The sequence below is a fragment of the Lactuca virosa genome, chromosome 8, assembly GCF_052849685.1.
Source record: "Lactuca virosa cultivar CGN04683 chromosome 8, Lactuca_virosa_CGN04683_v6, whole genome shotgun sequence".
Classification (NCBI taxonomy): Eukaryota; Viridiplantae; Streptophyta; class Magnoliopsida; order Asterales; family Asteraceae; genus Lactuca; species Lactuca virosa.
The window spans coordinates 257220031-257234111 of NC_136433.1; the positions used below are offsets into that span (position 1 = coordinate 257220031).

At 31.1% G+C, this 14081-nt stretch overlaps 2 protein-coding genes across 2 annotated transcripts; one reads left to right on the top strand and one right to left on the bottom strand.

The window, feature by feature from the left end:
* Positions 1 to 6911: 6911 nt before the first annotated feature.
* Positions 6912 to 8141, bottom strand: LOC145128413 (uncharacterized). Its single transcript, XM_079063208.1, has one exon. The coding sequence runs from the start codon at positions 8121 to 8123 to the stop codon at positions 7065 to 7067; it is 1059 nt and encodes a 352-aa protein (XP_078919334.1). The 5' UTR covers positions 8124 to 8141; the 3' UTR covers positions 6912 to 7064.
* Positions 8142 to 9713: 1572 nt separating this feature from the next.
* On the top strand, positions 9714 to 13755 carry LOC145131469 (protein FAR-RED IMPAIRED RESPONSE 1-like). The gene is made up of 8 exons (XM_079066149.1): positions 9714 to 9852; positions 10440 to 10575; positions 10678 to 11247; positions 11322 to 11383; positions 11459 to 11583; positions 12468 to 12836; positions 12918 to 13037; positions 13141 to 13755. Exons 1-8 carry the CDS (start codon positions 9714 to 9716, stop codon positions 13753 to 13755), a joined length of 2136 nt encoding a protein of 711 aa, XP_078922275.1.
* Positions 13756 to 14081: the final 326 nt, after the last annotated feature.

Sequence of the window (14081 nt, forward strand, 5' to 3'; positions counted from 1 at the left end):
CAGGAAGGTATAATATGAAAAGAAGCTATAGTTGGTTTGTATTTTTTATACAAAGGCTGTTGAAAATAGTTGAAAGTTTTTAAAACGTTATTTTTGACATAAAATTTTCATAATTTATCTGTATAATATTTTTTTTAAAATACGATTTTTTATAGTTTCTGAGATATTAGTCTAGGTACATCAGTTTTTATTATTTACACAATTTTATTTAGGGTAAATAGCACAAAACACACTAAGTTTACACCAAAATTCTAATTTGACACTGTGTTTTTTATCTCAAATTTGACACCGTGTTTTTAATTTTTTTTACAATTCTGACCATTTAACCGGTCAACCCGGTTACCTGCTGACGTGACATGTTAACATGACATGCTGACATGTCAAATTTGAATTTTTTTCCCACAAAAGACATCGAGTTTTTTTTTTTCGATTTTGACACCAAGTTTAATTTTTTTCTTTCAATTTTGACACTATTTTTTTGTTCCAATTCGAACATAATTTTTTCCAATTTTGTTCAATGTTAACCATTTTCGATTTGAAACCGTATAAATATTTTTTTCGTACATTTCAAACCGTATAAATATATCTTTTTTTCATTTAAAAACCATATTTTTGTATAAATACAAGTGTTTTTTTTACATTCAAATCATAATTTTATGTATAAATATGTATTAGTTATATAAAAACCATATTTTATATTAAATACACAACTTTAAAATGAGTTTGAAAGTTTGAAGGCGTGTAATCGATCAAGACCCAAAGGTCATGTTTGCATCACGTAAAAATTTGACATTATTCGAAGCTTATTGTTACTTTGGTTTTCATGATATAACTAATGCATATTTATACATAACATTATGCTTTGAATGTAAAAACAAACAAACAAAAACCCTTATATTTATATAAAAATGTGGTTTTTAGACGAAAAAAAATATATTTATACAATTTAAAATATAATAAAAAATATATTTATACGGTTTCAAATGAAAAATGATCAACATTGAACAAAATTGGAAAATGATAGTTCGATTTGGAACAAAAAAACATAGTGTCAAAATTAAAAGAAAAAATTAAACTTAGTGTCAAAATTGAAAAAAATAAAAACTTAGTATCTTTTATGAGAAAAAAATCAATTTTGACATGTCAGCATGTCATGTCAGCATATTACATCATCGAAATTGACACGTTATCATGCCACATCAGCAAGTAACCGGGTTGACCGATCAAGTTGTCAGAATTGTAAAAAAATTGAAAAACACAGTGTCAAATTTGAGACAAAAAAAACACAGTGTCAAATTAGAATTTTAGTATAAACTTAGTGTCGTTTGTGTTATTTACCCTTTTATTTATAAACAATTTTTTATAATTTTTAAACTACAAGCTTTTATCAAAATTTTAACCTTAATTTTTGAGTTAGATACATAGCTTCATATTGTGATTACGTAGCCAATTTTTGTAGCCCGATATCTATGGAATTTGATTTTGAAGTCAAATTCCTAGTTGAATAGTTAAGGAATTTTATTGTACGTTGTTAGCTTCTCAATTCTGTTACATGATCGTTAATAGTTAGTTTAGCCTAAAGGGTATTTTCGTCTTTTCTCTGTACAGTTAGTTGTGTGTGTTAGTCGATTAGTGTGTGTATATATTCATTCAACTCTCATTATTGAAGATTAATTAATGAAGAATACTTGAAAATCATCTTTGATTCTCTCTATTACAACATGGTATCAGATTAGGTCATCTCGATCCTTCATTTTTCCCCAATTGATTTTTTTTCAATCATCTTCATTCAAATTACTTTCTGAATCATTTCAATCATGTCTCAATCAGATCCTAATTCTTCAAATTCATCTGATTCATCTTTTCTGAATTCTTCAAATCCATATTTCATCACTTCGTCTGATAGCCCCAATTCTGTTCTTGTTTCAACTCCATTAACTGGTGTTGGATTTAATTCATGGAAACGATCTATGATTCTCTCTTTGGCAGCAAAGAACAAAATCGGATTTGTAGATGGATCAATCGTACAACCTCCTGCATCCGATTCCACTTATTCCAATTGGTTTCAAGCAAATTCTATGGTCATAAGTTGGATTTTGAATTCAGTGGATAAAAACATCGCTGATAGCCTTCTTTTTCTTCCAACAGCAAATGAAATTTGGACTGAATTGAAACCCAGATATGAACAATACGATGGTGCTATGTTATATCAAATTCAACAACAGCTCTATTCTCTTGCTCAAGGATCTGATGGTTTTCCATCTTACTTCACCAAATTGAGTAAGATTTGGGATGAATTAAGAGCGATTCAAAATATTCCTGCATGTTCTTGTGCTTCTTCTGTTGCCATTAATAAATTTCTGGAAGATCAAAAACTGATTCAGATGCTGATGGGACTTAACGATTCTTACAAAGTTCTGCGTGGTCAAATACTCATGATGAAGCCATCACCTACAATTTCTACCATCTATTCCATGATTCTTCAGGAAGAAAGGCAAAGAGGTATCACTATTTCTCCTACACTCAATCCTGATGCTATTGCTATGCATGTCTCTAGTGATAATATCTCAAATACTTCAAAGTAGTTCTTAGTCTGTACTCACTGCAAGAAGAATGGTCACACCAAGTCACAATGTTATCGATTGAATGGTTTTCCTGCTCACTTCAAATTCACAAAGTCTAAACGAGATGATAGCAAATCTACTGTTCAGAATGTTACAACTATGACCGCACCTACCATTTCCTCTGAACAATATGAACAATTGTTGCAACTTCTTAATGCTAACAATATCTCTCATTCTCAAGTTCCAAATCGAGTGAATTCTTCTATTACAGAAGGAGCCATGGCTGATGAAGGTAACTGTTTTTCCTTCTCAAAGTTTGCATCTAATGTCTATAGATCCAAAGCTCTTCTACATTCTCATTATTCTTGGATTATAGACGCAGGTGCCACTGACCATATTTGTTCTAATAGCTCACTTTTTCTCTTCATGAACAAAATTCCACAGCCAATTTTGATTGGTCTTCCTAATGGACACACTACTTCTGTTTCATACATTGGTGATGTTCAAATACACAACAACATAATTCTTCATGGAGTTTTCTATATGCCATCTTTCAAGTATAACTTAGTTTCTATCACTAAGTTCACCACTCAACTTCAAACTTTTGTTATCTTTACTGATACAAAATGTTTATGCAGGACCCTTTGTCAAAGAATAGCATTTCTCTTGGCATTTTGGGGGACAGAGTTAATGATCTTTATGTCTTTGATCATCGCTCCATTAAATCTTCTCTTTCTTTTAGTTTTTCAGTTTGTACACTGTTTCCTATGTTGAATAATTCTGTAAAACATTCAGATTCAAATGTTTTACTTTGGCATAAACGTTTTGGCCATATTCCTGTACACAAACCTCATAAACTTTCAGTGATTTCCAATAATGCCCCTCATGATCTTGATTCTTGTTTTGTTTGTGCTAAAGCCAAACAACATCGATTATCTTTTCCCAAAAGTATTTCTACTACAGATAATCCTTTTGATTTAGTGCACATTGATGTATGGGGCCCTTACAAGCATTGTACTTATGATGGTTATCGCTATTTTCTTACAATAGTTGATGATCATAGCCGTTTTACATGGGTACATCTTTTAAAACAAAAGAGTTATGCCTTCACTCTCATTAAGGCTTTTATTGCTCTTGTTCAAACTCAATTTTCAAAGAGAATAAAAGTAATCAGAACAGATAATGCATATGAGCTTGGTACAAGTTCTGAAGCTCAAACTTATTTTCAACAAAATGGAATCATGCATCAAACATCTACAGCCTATACACCACAACAGAATGGGTTAGTTGAACGAAAGCACAAACACATACTTGAAATTTCTCATGCCTTATTTTTTCAATCTGGTATTCGTATCACATATTGGGGAGAATATGTTAAAGCAAGTGTTCATCTCATGAATAGAATGCCAACCAAGGTTCTCAATCATAAATCTCCTTTTGAGGTTTTACACAAACATACTCCAGATCTGACATATCTCAAAACATTTGGTTGTTTATGTTTTGTTGCTACACCATCTATTGGAAGGGACAAGTTCATGTCTAGATCCACATCATGCATATTCATCGGATATCCCTATGGCAAGAAGGCTTACAAAGTTTTGGACTTGACAACCAAAACTATTCAAATATCCAGAGATGTTATTTTTTTTTAAGATATTTTCCCTCTACATCAAGCAAACGATCAATTTTCAGATTGCTCTTCTTCTTTTCTTCCCATTAATTCCCAAGATACAGAGACATTCATTTCACAACCCTCAAATACCTTCCCCAATGATCAACCCAATTTTGACCCACCTATACCCCCATCAGTTCCTTTAAGAAGAACCACAAGACAACATCAACCACCATCCTATTTACATGATTATATATGTAATCATGTTAATTCTGTTCATTCTCATCAGCTTTGTCAGCATACCATTACAAAATTTTATTATCAGTGATTCTTTTTCCCCAACCATTTTTTCTAGTCCTTCTCATCATGTTTTCAATGCTATTACTCAAGTTGTTGAACCTGCTTTTTACACTCAAGCCAAAGGAATACCTGAATGGGAAACAGCTATGGCTAATGAACTACAAGCATTGCAAGATAATCATACTTGGGAAATAGTTAAGTTACCAAAAGGCAAGAAACCAATTTCGTGTAGATGGGTTTATAAGGTCAAATACAAAGCAGATGGGAGTATTGAACGATATAAAGCACATTTAGTTGCCAAAGGTTTCACACAAAAAGAAGGTGTTGATTTTCATGAGACCTTCTCTCCGGTTGTCAAATTTCATACCATAAGATGTCTTGTTGCTTTGGCTCTCAAAAGAGGATGGGATATACATTAATTTGATGTGAATAACGCTTTCTTACATGGAGAGCTACATGAAGATGTCTACATGAAACTTCCATCGGGCTATTCTGTCTCATCTCCTTCCTTAGTTTGCAAACTTAAAAAATCCTTATATGGGTTAAAGCAAGCTTCTAGACAGTGGTATGCAAAATTATCTCATGCTCTTCAATCCAAAGGTTTTACACATTCACAGAATGATCATTCTTTATTCTTGAAGAAAACTACAAATTCAATTGTAATTGTAGCTGTGTATGTTGATGACATTTTGGTCACAGGCAATAACCTTGATGAAATCACATCTCTGAAAACATATCTTGATTCAACATTCAAGATTAAAGATTTGGGCTTTCTCCATTATTTTTTGGGTTTGGAATTTGATAAAACAGAAGATGGTATGGTCATTCATTAACATAAATTTATCAAGGAATTGCTTGAAATGTATTCAATGAATAATTCCAAACCAGTTTCTATGCCATTGCCTACCAAGATTACATTGCTTCCTACAATGTCTGATCCTCTATCAGATCCGACATTATATCGACAATTGATTGGAAAATTTAATTTTTTACTTCACACAAGGCCAGATTTGTCTTTTTCAGTTCAGCATCTAAGTCAATTCAACCAGAGTCCTTGTCAAGCTCATTATGATGCTGCACTTCATGTTCTTCAATATCTTCAAGGCACAACTACAAAGGGTTTATTCTTCAATAAAAAAGACTCCTTTAACGTTGAAGCTTACTGTGATTCAGACTTGGCAGCGTGTCCAATTACACGAAGATCTGTGAGTGGATTTTTCATTTTATTTGGAGACAATCCCATTTCTTGGAAATCCAAGAAACAAACACCAATTTCTTTATCATCAGCAGAGGCAGAGTACAGATCAATGCGCAGAGTATGTGCTGAGCTTGCTTGGCTAAGTCGACTTTTAATTGAACTAGAAGTTCCCAATGTCACTCCTATTCCACTCAAGTGTGATAATATGGCAGCAATATATATAGCAAACAACCCTGTTTTCCATGAACTCACTAAACATATTGAAATCCACTGTCATTTTGTTCGAGAGAAGCTTCAAAGTGGTTTGATTACATTAACTCATGTTCAAACGGGAAATCAACGTGCGGATGTCTTTACAAAGTCCTTACAAGGCATTGATCATCAACAAGCAGTTCGCAATCTGGGGTTATTGTCATACCCACCAAATTGAGGGGGCGTGTTAGCTTCTCAATTCTGTTACATGATCGTTAATAGTTAGTTTAGCCTAAAGGGTATTTTCGTCTTTTCTCTGTACAGTTAGTTGTGTTAGTTAGTCGATTAGTGTGTGTATATATTCATTCAACTCTCATTATTGAAGATTAATTAATTAAGAATACTTGAAAATCATCTTTGATTCTCTCTATTGCAACATACGTAGCTGGATATTAAGTAAAATCGACTTTGTAGACAATTTCGTAGCCGGATAGCTACGAAATCATATTACATAGCCAATTTCGTAGTTATTCGTAATTTAGGTACCGAGTTTTATTATGTAGCAATGCATGTAGTAAATTACGGATGCATATTTAATTCGAAGCATTTTTTCATATATATTTGTCAGATTTCTTCTATTGAATGCTTATTTTGCATCATATCAAACAAATTGAACAAATCCTCATGTTATTAAATTCCACTACCTTTTTACATATTAACATTAGAAACCGAATTTACCAATATGATCTCATATTTAACCCACTTGAAGGATTTAACACCAACTTCTTCGCCACTTATAGGAAGCATCAAATCTGCATGCAGCATGCAGTAATTAATTGCTCAACACACACAGAGAGAGAGAGAGAGAGAGAGAGAGAGAGAGAGAGAGAGAGAGAGAGAGAGAGAGAGAGAGAGAGAGAGAGAGAGAGAGAGAGAGAGAGAGAGAGAGAGAGAGAGAGAGAGAGAGAGAGAGAGAGAGAGAGAGAGAGAGAGAGAGAGAGAGAGAGAGAGAGAGAGAGAGAGAGAGAGAGTTTACGCATGAATGTACAACCAAGAAATAACATATATTTTTTAAAATGCATCAAAACATCTTAATATGGTTTTAGTTCTCCTTTTATGAAGGAATTCCTACTTATTAAGAGCATACATATATTTAAGAGTCGCTTATACATTTTATTTCCCGTTACAAACTTTCACTTCAAGATTTTTCTTGCACCGATTTCAATGGTGGCGGGCATGGCACTGACGGCGGTGGGGGTGGTGGGCATGGTATTGGAGGTGGTGGTGGTGGTGGGCATGGCTTTACAACTGGTGATGGAGGAGGATGCACTATTGGTGGATGAGGTGGTCTTTTAGCAGTTGGTGGTGGAAAAATTACTGGAGTAGGTGGTGGTTTTGTGACACGTGGTGGTGGTGGTGGTGGCGGCGGCGGCGGTGGTGACGCATAATGTGGATAAATTGGTGGCAAAATTACCGGTGGCATAGGATGACTAGGTGGATATATTTTTGGTGGTATTTCTACCGGTGGAAACAAAAGAGGTGGTTTTGGCCAAAAAGGTGGATGTACAAATGGTGGTTTTACTATTGGCGGATGTACAAATGGCGGACGTACCAATGGTGGGTTGTCAATGGGTGGATGTATAAATGGTGGTTTGACGATGGGTGGATGTACGAATGGTGGCTTTGGGAAATAAGGTGGTTTAACAATGGGTGGATGACCGAATGGTGGCTTTGGGAAATAAGGTGGTTTAACCACGGGTGGATGTACGGATGGTGGCTTTGGGAAATAAGGTGGTTTAACCACGGGTGGATGTAAGAATGGTGGCTTTGGGAAATAAGGTGGTTTAACGACGGGTGGGTGTACGGATGGTGGCTTTGGGAAATAAGGTGGTTTAACGATGGGTGGATGTACGGAGGGTGGCTTAGTTGTTGGTGGAGTCGGACTAGGTGTGGTGGTTGGTGGTTTAACGGTGGGTGGATGTATAAATGGTGGTTTAGGGGAATAAGGTGGTTTGATAGTTGGAGGAGCAGGACTGGTGGTTGGTGGTTTTGGAAAGGAGGGTGGAGATGATTGTGGCGGTGGTTTATACACTGGTGGGGTGAATTTTGGAGGTGATGGTTGTGGTTTGACCATAATTGGTGGGAGATATGGTGGTTTAGTAGGTGGAGATGGTGGTTCACATGTTGGACAAGCGATAGATAGAGTCTCCAAGTTCAAAAGGAGCATAACCAAAAAACCCCATTGAAGCTTTCTCATTTTGGGCAAGAATGTCGAGGTGATGATTGAATAAAGGACTCCTAACCTTTGTATAAATATGCAATGCATGGTTGATTGGGTTTCTCAATAATTCTACATTAATTACCATACTACCCTTAGCTAAATTGTAAATTTAGCAAATAATATAGAAAAATAATTTATTTATGACCATACACTATTTTCAGTCTTCAAGTCTGAAACCTAACATCAATTCGAAATAAAATAATTCAAGATATAGAAAAAAAAATCGTTATCCAAATTGGAATATTATTCTTAGTTTAATATTTTTTATTTTTATTTTTATTTTTTATTTTTTTGTCAAATGGAACCCACATCACGACTACGAAAACTTTATGATACTCTATTTGATCTACACGAGTTATGTTAGATTGGTAAGTAAAAATGATTACGATTATTTGATCTTATTTTATTTTAATAAAAAAGTTATCTTAAACATTTAAGATTTTATACGTTGGATAATTAAATTAGGATATAAATCAAACTAGGCGAATGTCCGTGCAATGCACAAAAATCTAATAAATTATTTTGTTGTCATGAATTATAAAATAATAATTTTCGTATTATATAGATAAAAACTATTTTAAATATTTGAGTAAATTACACGATTCGTCCCTGGTCCGAATGTCAAATTACGCGTTTAGTCTCTATTTTCAAAAATTAACTCGGACCGTCCCTTATATTATTAAAAGTTGCACGATTTGTCCCTACCAGACATAAAATGACTATAATACCCTTGTCTATTTCTTTTTCCGTTATTTTTAATTTGTTTATAATTTATCAATTAATTTTTTATAAATAGGCACTAAACGTGCAATTTGACACTCGAATCAGGGACGAATCATGTAATTTACTCTAAATATTTTAATTATATGATAATATAAAAATATATTAAAACTATATCATCTTAATCGTTTTTATATGTGGATTATACATGAAAATAATTAAACTATTTTTTTTATTTATCATTATTTTTTAACTATTATTAAAATTAATTAGTTGAGATAGATATTTTATATTTTCATCATCGTGTGTGTGTGTGTGTATATATATATATATATATATATATATATATATATATATATATATATATATATATATATATATATATATATATATATATATATATATATATAGGGGATGGTTCCCTTGAGATTAATAAAAAATTAGAGATTGTGAGATTAAATATCAGCCAATGGAACTTAACGTCAACTAACGTCAACTGTTAAATGATTAAGGGGTATAACAGTAAACTTCAAATTAATGTTTAGAAAACGGACACCTTCTTTCTCAAAAAATCATCATATCGTTAAATCATCGATTTTCAGTATCAGTCACGTAATCATATCATCCAATCTTCAACAAATCATTCAATATAATAAAAAAGATCCTATTTTTACTGAATCTGTTATCAAATTATTCACAATCTTCAAATCGAAAAAAACGATCGAAACAGAGCATCAGTTCATATCCTCATAAATACGAGATACAAACCTCAAATCGAAGAAACAAGCACCTCGCAATCATAAACAAAGCATTTGAAAATCGAATCAAAATCAATTTTCATAAATGATGTCGAATCCAAAAGAAATTGACAAGTCGATCGCAACTGATACTATTATAGTTGAAATCAATTCATCTCGTAACGACGAACAAATCAATTCAATTTCTTTCACTTCTGAAGAACTTCAAAATACGATTCCTATTGAAGGTACAACTAATTCGTTTTAATACTACATATTACATGACGATTTCTACACTTCATTCTGATTCTTTTATTATACAATATAAATTATGAATAATCATATATGATTATACAATACAATATGTGATTTAATCATATAAGGATGAATAATCATATATGACTGTTCATATCTATGATTAATCATATGTATTTATAGTTTGTAATTATGATTTATCATATATGTTTTCAAATTGAAATCTATATTAATATTACATTTGGATGAATAATCATATATGATTATACATCATAAAATAGGATTAATCATATATTACAAACTACAAATACATATGATTAATCATACATGATTAAACAATATCAAGTATGATTATTTATAAATTGATACGTATAATAATTTATGATTACACAATATATTATATGATCAATAATATAATACAATGTCCAAATAAATATGATTTAACATCTAATAATATATTAATATCTAAAATCATATATGATTTTTTATACTAAAATATAAATACATATCGTTAATCACATATGATTATTGCAACATAAAATTATATAATAACATATTTGTCATTCTCTGCTTTTATCAGGTGAAAGTTCCAATTCAACAAATGAATCATATTGCAGTAACATAATTGAAGAATCTGAATATAAACCAGATGTCCCTACAGAATTTGTACTAGTTGTAAAAAATGTTTTCAAATCACTAAATTTGGCAGTAAAAATGTATACGGATTATGCAGAAATGGCAGGCTTTCATACAAGACTGAGTAGCCAATCAAAATACAATAGCCAAAAAATAAAAGAAAAATATGTTATATGAAATAGGGGTGGCAAGGATAAACCAAAACCTTGTGATACGTTGGCTACAAGTTCTGTTAAGAGGAAACCAAATTCAAACAAGATAATTACTGGGTATACAGCAAAGATTATATTTGAAAATGTTTATGGAACAACAGATTACAAAGTTAAGAAATTCTTTGAAATGCGCAACCACCCACTGGAAAGTATTGAGGAAAGACCTTATACGAAAAAGGCAAGAAAGATGTCATATTCTGAAAAAGAGTTTGTAGTACGTGCATCAAAAGCTAAAATTGGTCCCACAACGGCTCACAAAATACGAGCAGTTTTGAAAGGAGGATATGAATATGTAGGGGCGAAGGTAACATACTACAAAAACTTGAGGAGAGGAGTAAATAGAATCTTATGTTACAAGGATGCTCAAATAATGATAAACAAAATGAATGATCGTAGATATCATTACCCAAATTATTCATTTGAGTTCCTACGTGATGGAGATCTGTTGGCTGCTATGTTTTGGGCAAATGAAAGAGAAAAGGATTTTTATGCAGAGTTTGGAGAAGTTATATCTTTTGATGCAAATTTTAGAACAAACAAGTAAGTTAATTTATATAAATTCAAACATACTATTAATCAAATATGATTGTACTAAACACATTTTCTTTATATAGGTATAAAATGGTATTTGTTCCATTCACAACAATTGACCACCACAAGAAATCAGTTACTGTTGGTGCTGGGTTGCTGAGTAGAGAGACAATTGAGTCGTATGAATGGCTGCTTAAAGCTTTTCTTTGAGCTCATGAAGGGAAAGCACCAAAAATTGTTCTAACTGATCAAGATGCAGCAATAAAACAAGCAGTGGAATCTGTCTTACCAAATTCAAGACACAGACTATGCATGTGGCACATAATGAAAAAAGTGCAAGCAAAGGTATAATAAAAATACATTATGTAATCATATATGATTATATAGTATTATGACAGATGATTCATATATGAGTTATCAGATATCATACTATATAACCATATATGATTAATCATATATGATTAACTATTCTAATAATATGAATTATCAGATACCATACTGTATAAACATATATGATTACATAGTATGTAATATGATAATACAGTATATAATCATATGTGATTATATAATTATATTATTAAAATACTTAATCATATATGATTAATCATATATGATTGATATAATGATATATAGTTAAGTATTTTAATAATATGATTATATAATCATATATGATTACATATGATTAATCATATATGATTATAATAATATAAGTTCTCATATATCATACTATGATTATGATGATACAGTATATAATCATATATAATCATATATGATTATATAATACGATTATATAATCATATATGATTAATCATATATGATTAATCATACATATATAATATATGATTAATCATACATATATGATATATGATTAATCATATATGATTATATAATAATATATGATTATATAATCATATATGATTAATCATATATAATCATATATGATTAATCATATATGATTACAGTACATATATGATATATGATTAATCATACATGATATATCCTACATTACAGTAATCATATATGATTACTCATATATGATATATGATTAATCATATATGATTATATAATCATATATGATTAAACATATATGATTACAATACATATATGATATATGATTAATCATAGATGATATATCCTACATTACAGTAATCATATATGATTAATCATATATGATATATCGAAATAGGTATATAATTTATACTTATATAAGCAAAAAATTTCATTCATAGGTTACTGGAGATTTATTTAAAAACAAAGACTTCAAGAAAAGATTTAACAAGCTTGTTTGGAACATGCATATCAAACCTGATGAATTTGAAAAGAAGTGGGATTTGATTATTAATGAATTCAATCTGGAAGATAAAAGATGGTTCAATGATATGTTTGAATTACGTGACAAATGGATACCTGCATACTTCAGTGACACAAGAATGTTTGGATTGATGAAAACCACTTCAAGATCAGAAAGCATGAATTCCTTCTTCAACACTTACTCTCAATCTGGAAATTTACTTTTACATTTCATGATGAACTATGGCACAACAATTCAAAAACAAAGAAATACACAACAAGAGCTTGATCATCAAACAAAGAAGGCGGTATATAAATTTATTTCACCACGACCAATAGAAAAACATGCTGCAAAAGTTTATACAAGTACATTGTTTTATGAAGTACAGAAAGAAATCTATAAAGGTTCCTGGTATTGCCAATACGAACATCTTGGAACAAAAAATGGATGGGAGTTATACAAAGTGGAACAACTGAACAAAAAAAGTGATCTAAAAACAGAATTTGAGGTAATATATTCTTATTTTAAATTTTGTTGAATCAACACATAATATAAAAAAATATTCAGTTATGATTATAAAACACTTAATGCTTTAATTTTATTTTGAACAGGTAGAAATAAAACTTCCAACAAATGATGTAAAATGTACATGTGAACACTTTAACCGCTTTGGGACTTTGTGCAGACATGCATTCAACATACTCATGAAACATGGAATTAAGGAGATACCTGAACAGTACATTAAGAATCGTTGGAGAAAGGATGTGATATCAAGGCATTATAATTTTGGTAGACATGTGTATGATACAGAAGACAGTGAAATTAACAGATTTGTCAATCAAGCATACTACAACTTTGAAGCACGTTTGGAATACGTAAGAAAAAATAAAGAAAAAATGGATTTGTTTGTTAAGAAAACAGAAAGCATGCTGCAAGAATATGAAAACGATCCTACAAATGAATTGCAGAAGAATAGGACAGATGTTGAAGAGGTAGGAAAGCTTATGGGCATAACTATTCCAAAAGATATTGACATCAATGTTCCAAATGTTCAAAGCAATAAAGGATGCGGAAAGAAAAGTAGAATTCAAAGTGCAGCAGAAATAGAGTATAAAAATTCAAACAAGCAAACAAGAAGATGCTCAGGATGTGGAGAAAGGGCTCCTCATAACTTGTGGACATGCCCAATCAAACTTGCAGTAGAACAATCATCAAAAGCTACATAGATATTTACTGCTTTAATCAGTAATGAATAAGTCATGAATTTGTTTTTCAAAATAATATACTTTTTGTTTAGTACACTTTACTCTTTTTATAAAATAGAATTTACTATGATTTTGTCTACTGGATTTAATCTACTTTGATAATTCTTTCTTTGATTTGATAATATATTCATTCATGATTAAACTTCTATTAAATGTTACTACAAGCATTTAAGATTACATATAAACTGTTATTCAATACGTGTAATCATTACACATAACCATATACAATATTCATCTGTATAATCATAAAATTATGTAATATTACTTCATATGTTTTGTTTAATCAT

Excerpts from the sequence above, each read along its gene's own strand:
- LOC145131469 (XM_079066149.1), top strand. The coding sequence starts at position 9,714 with ATGTCGAATCCAAAAGAAATTGACAAGTCGATCGCAACTGATACTATT. Across the intron at positions 11,248-11,321 it reads GCAAATTTTAGAACAAACAA|GTATAAAATGGTATTTGTTC; the intron begins GTAAGTTAATTT and ends TTCTTTATATAG. Across the intron at positions 11,384-11,458 it reads CAAGAAATCAGTTACTGTTG|GGAAAGCACCAAAAATTGTT; the intron begins GTGCTGGGTTGC and ends GAGCTCATGAAG.
- LOC145128413 (XM_079063208.1), bottom strand. The coding sequence starts at position 8,123 with ATGAGAAAGCTTCAATGGGGTTTTTTGGTTATGCTCCTTTTGAACTTG.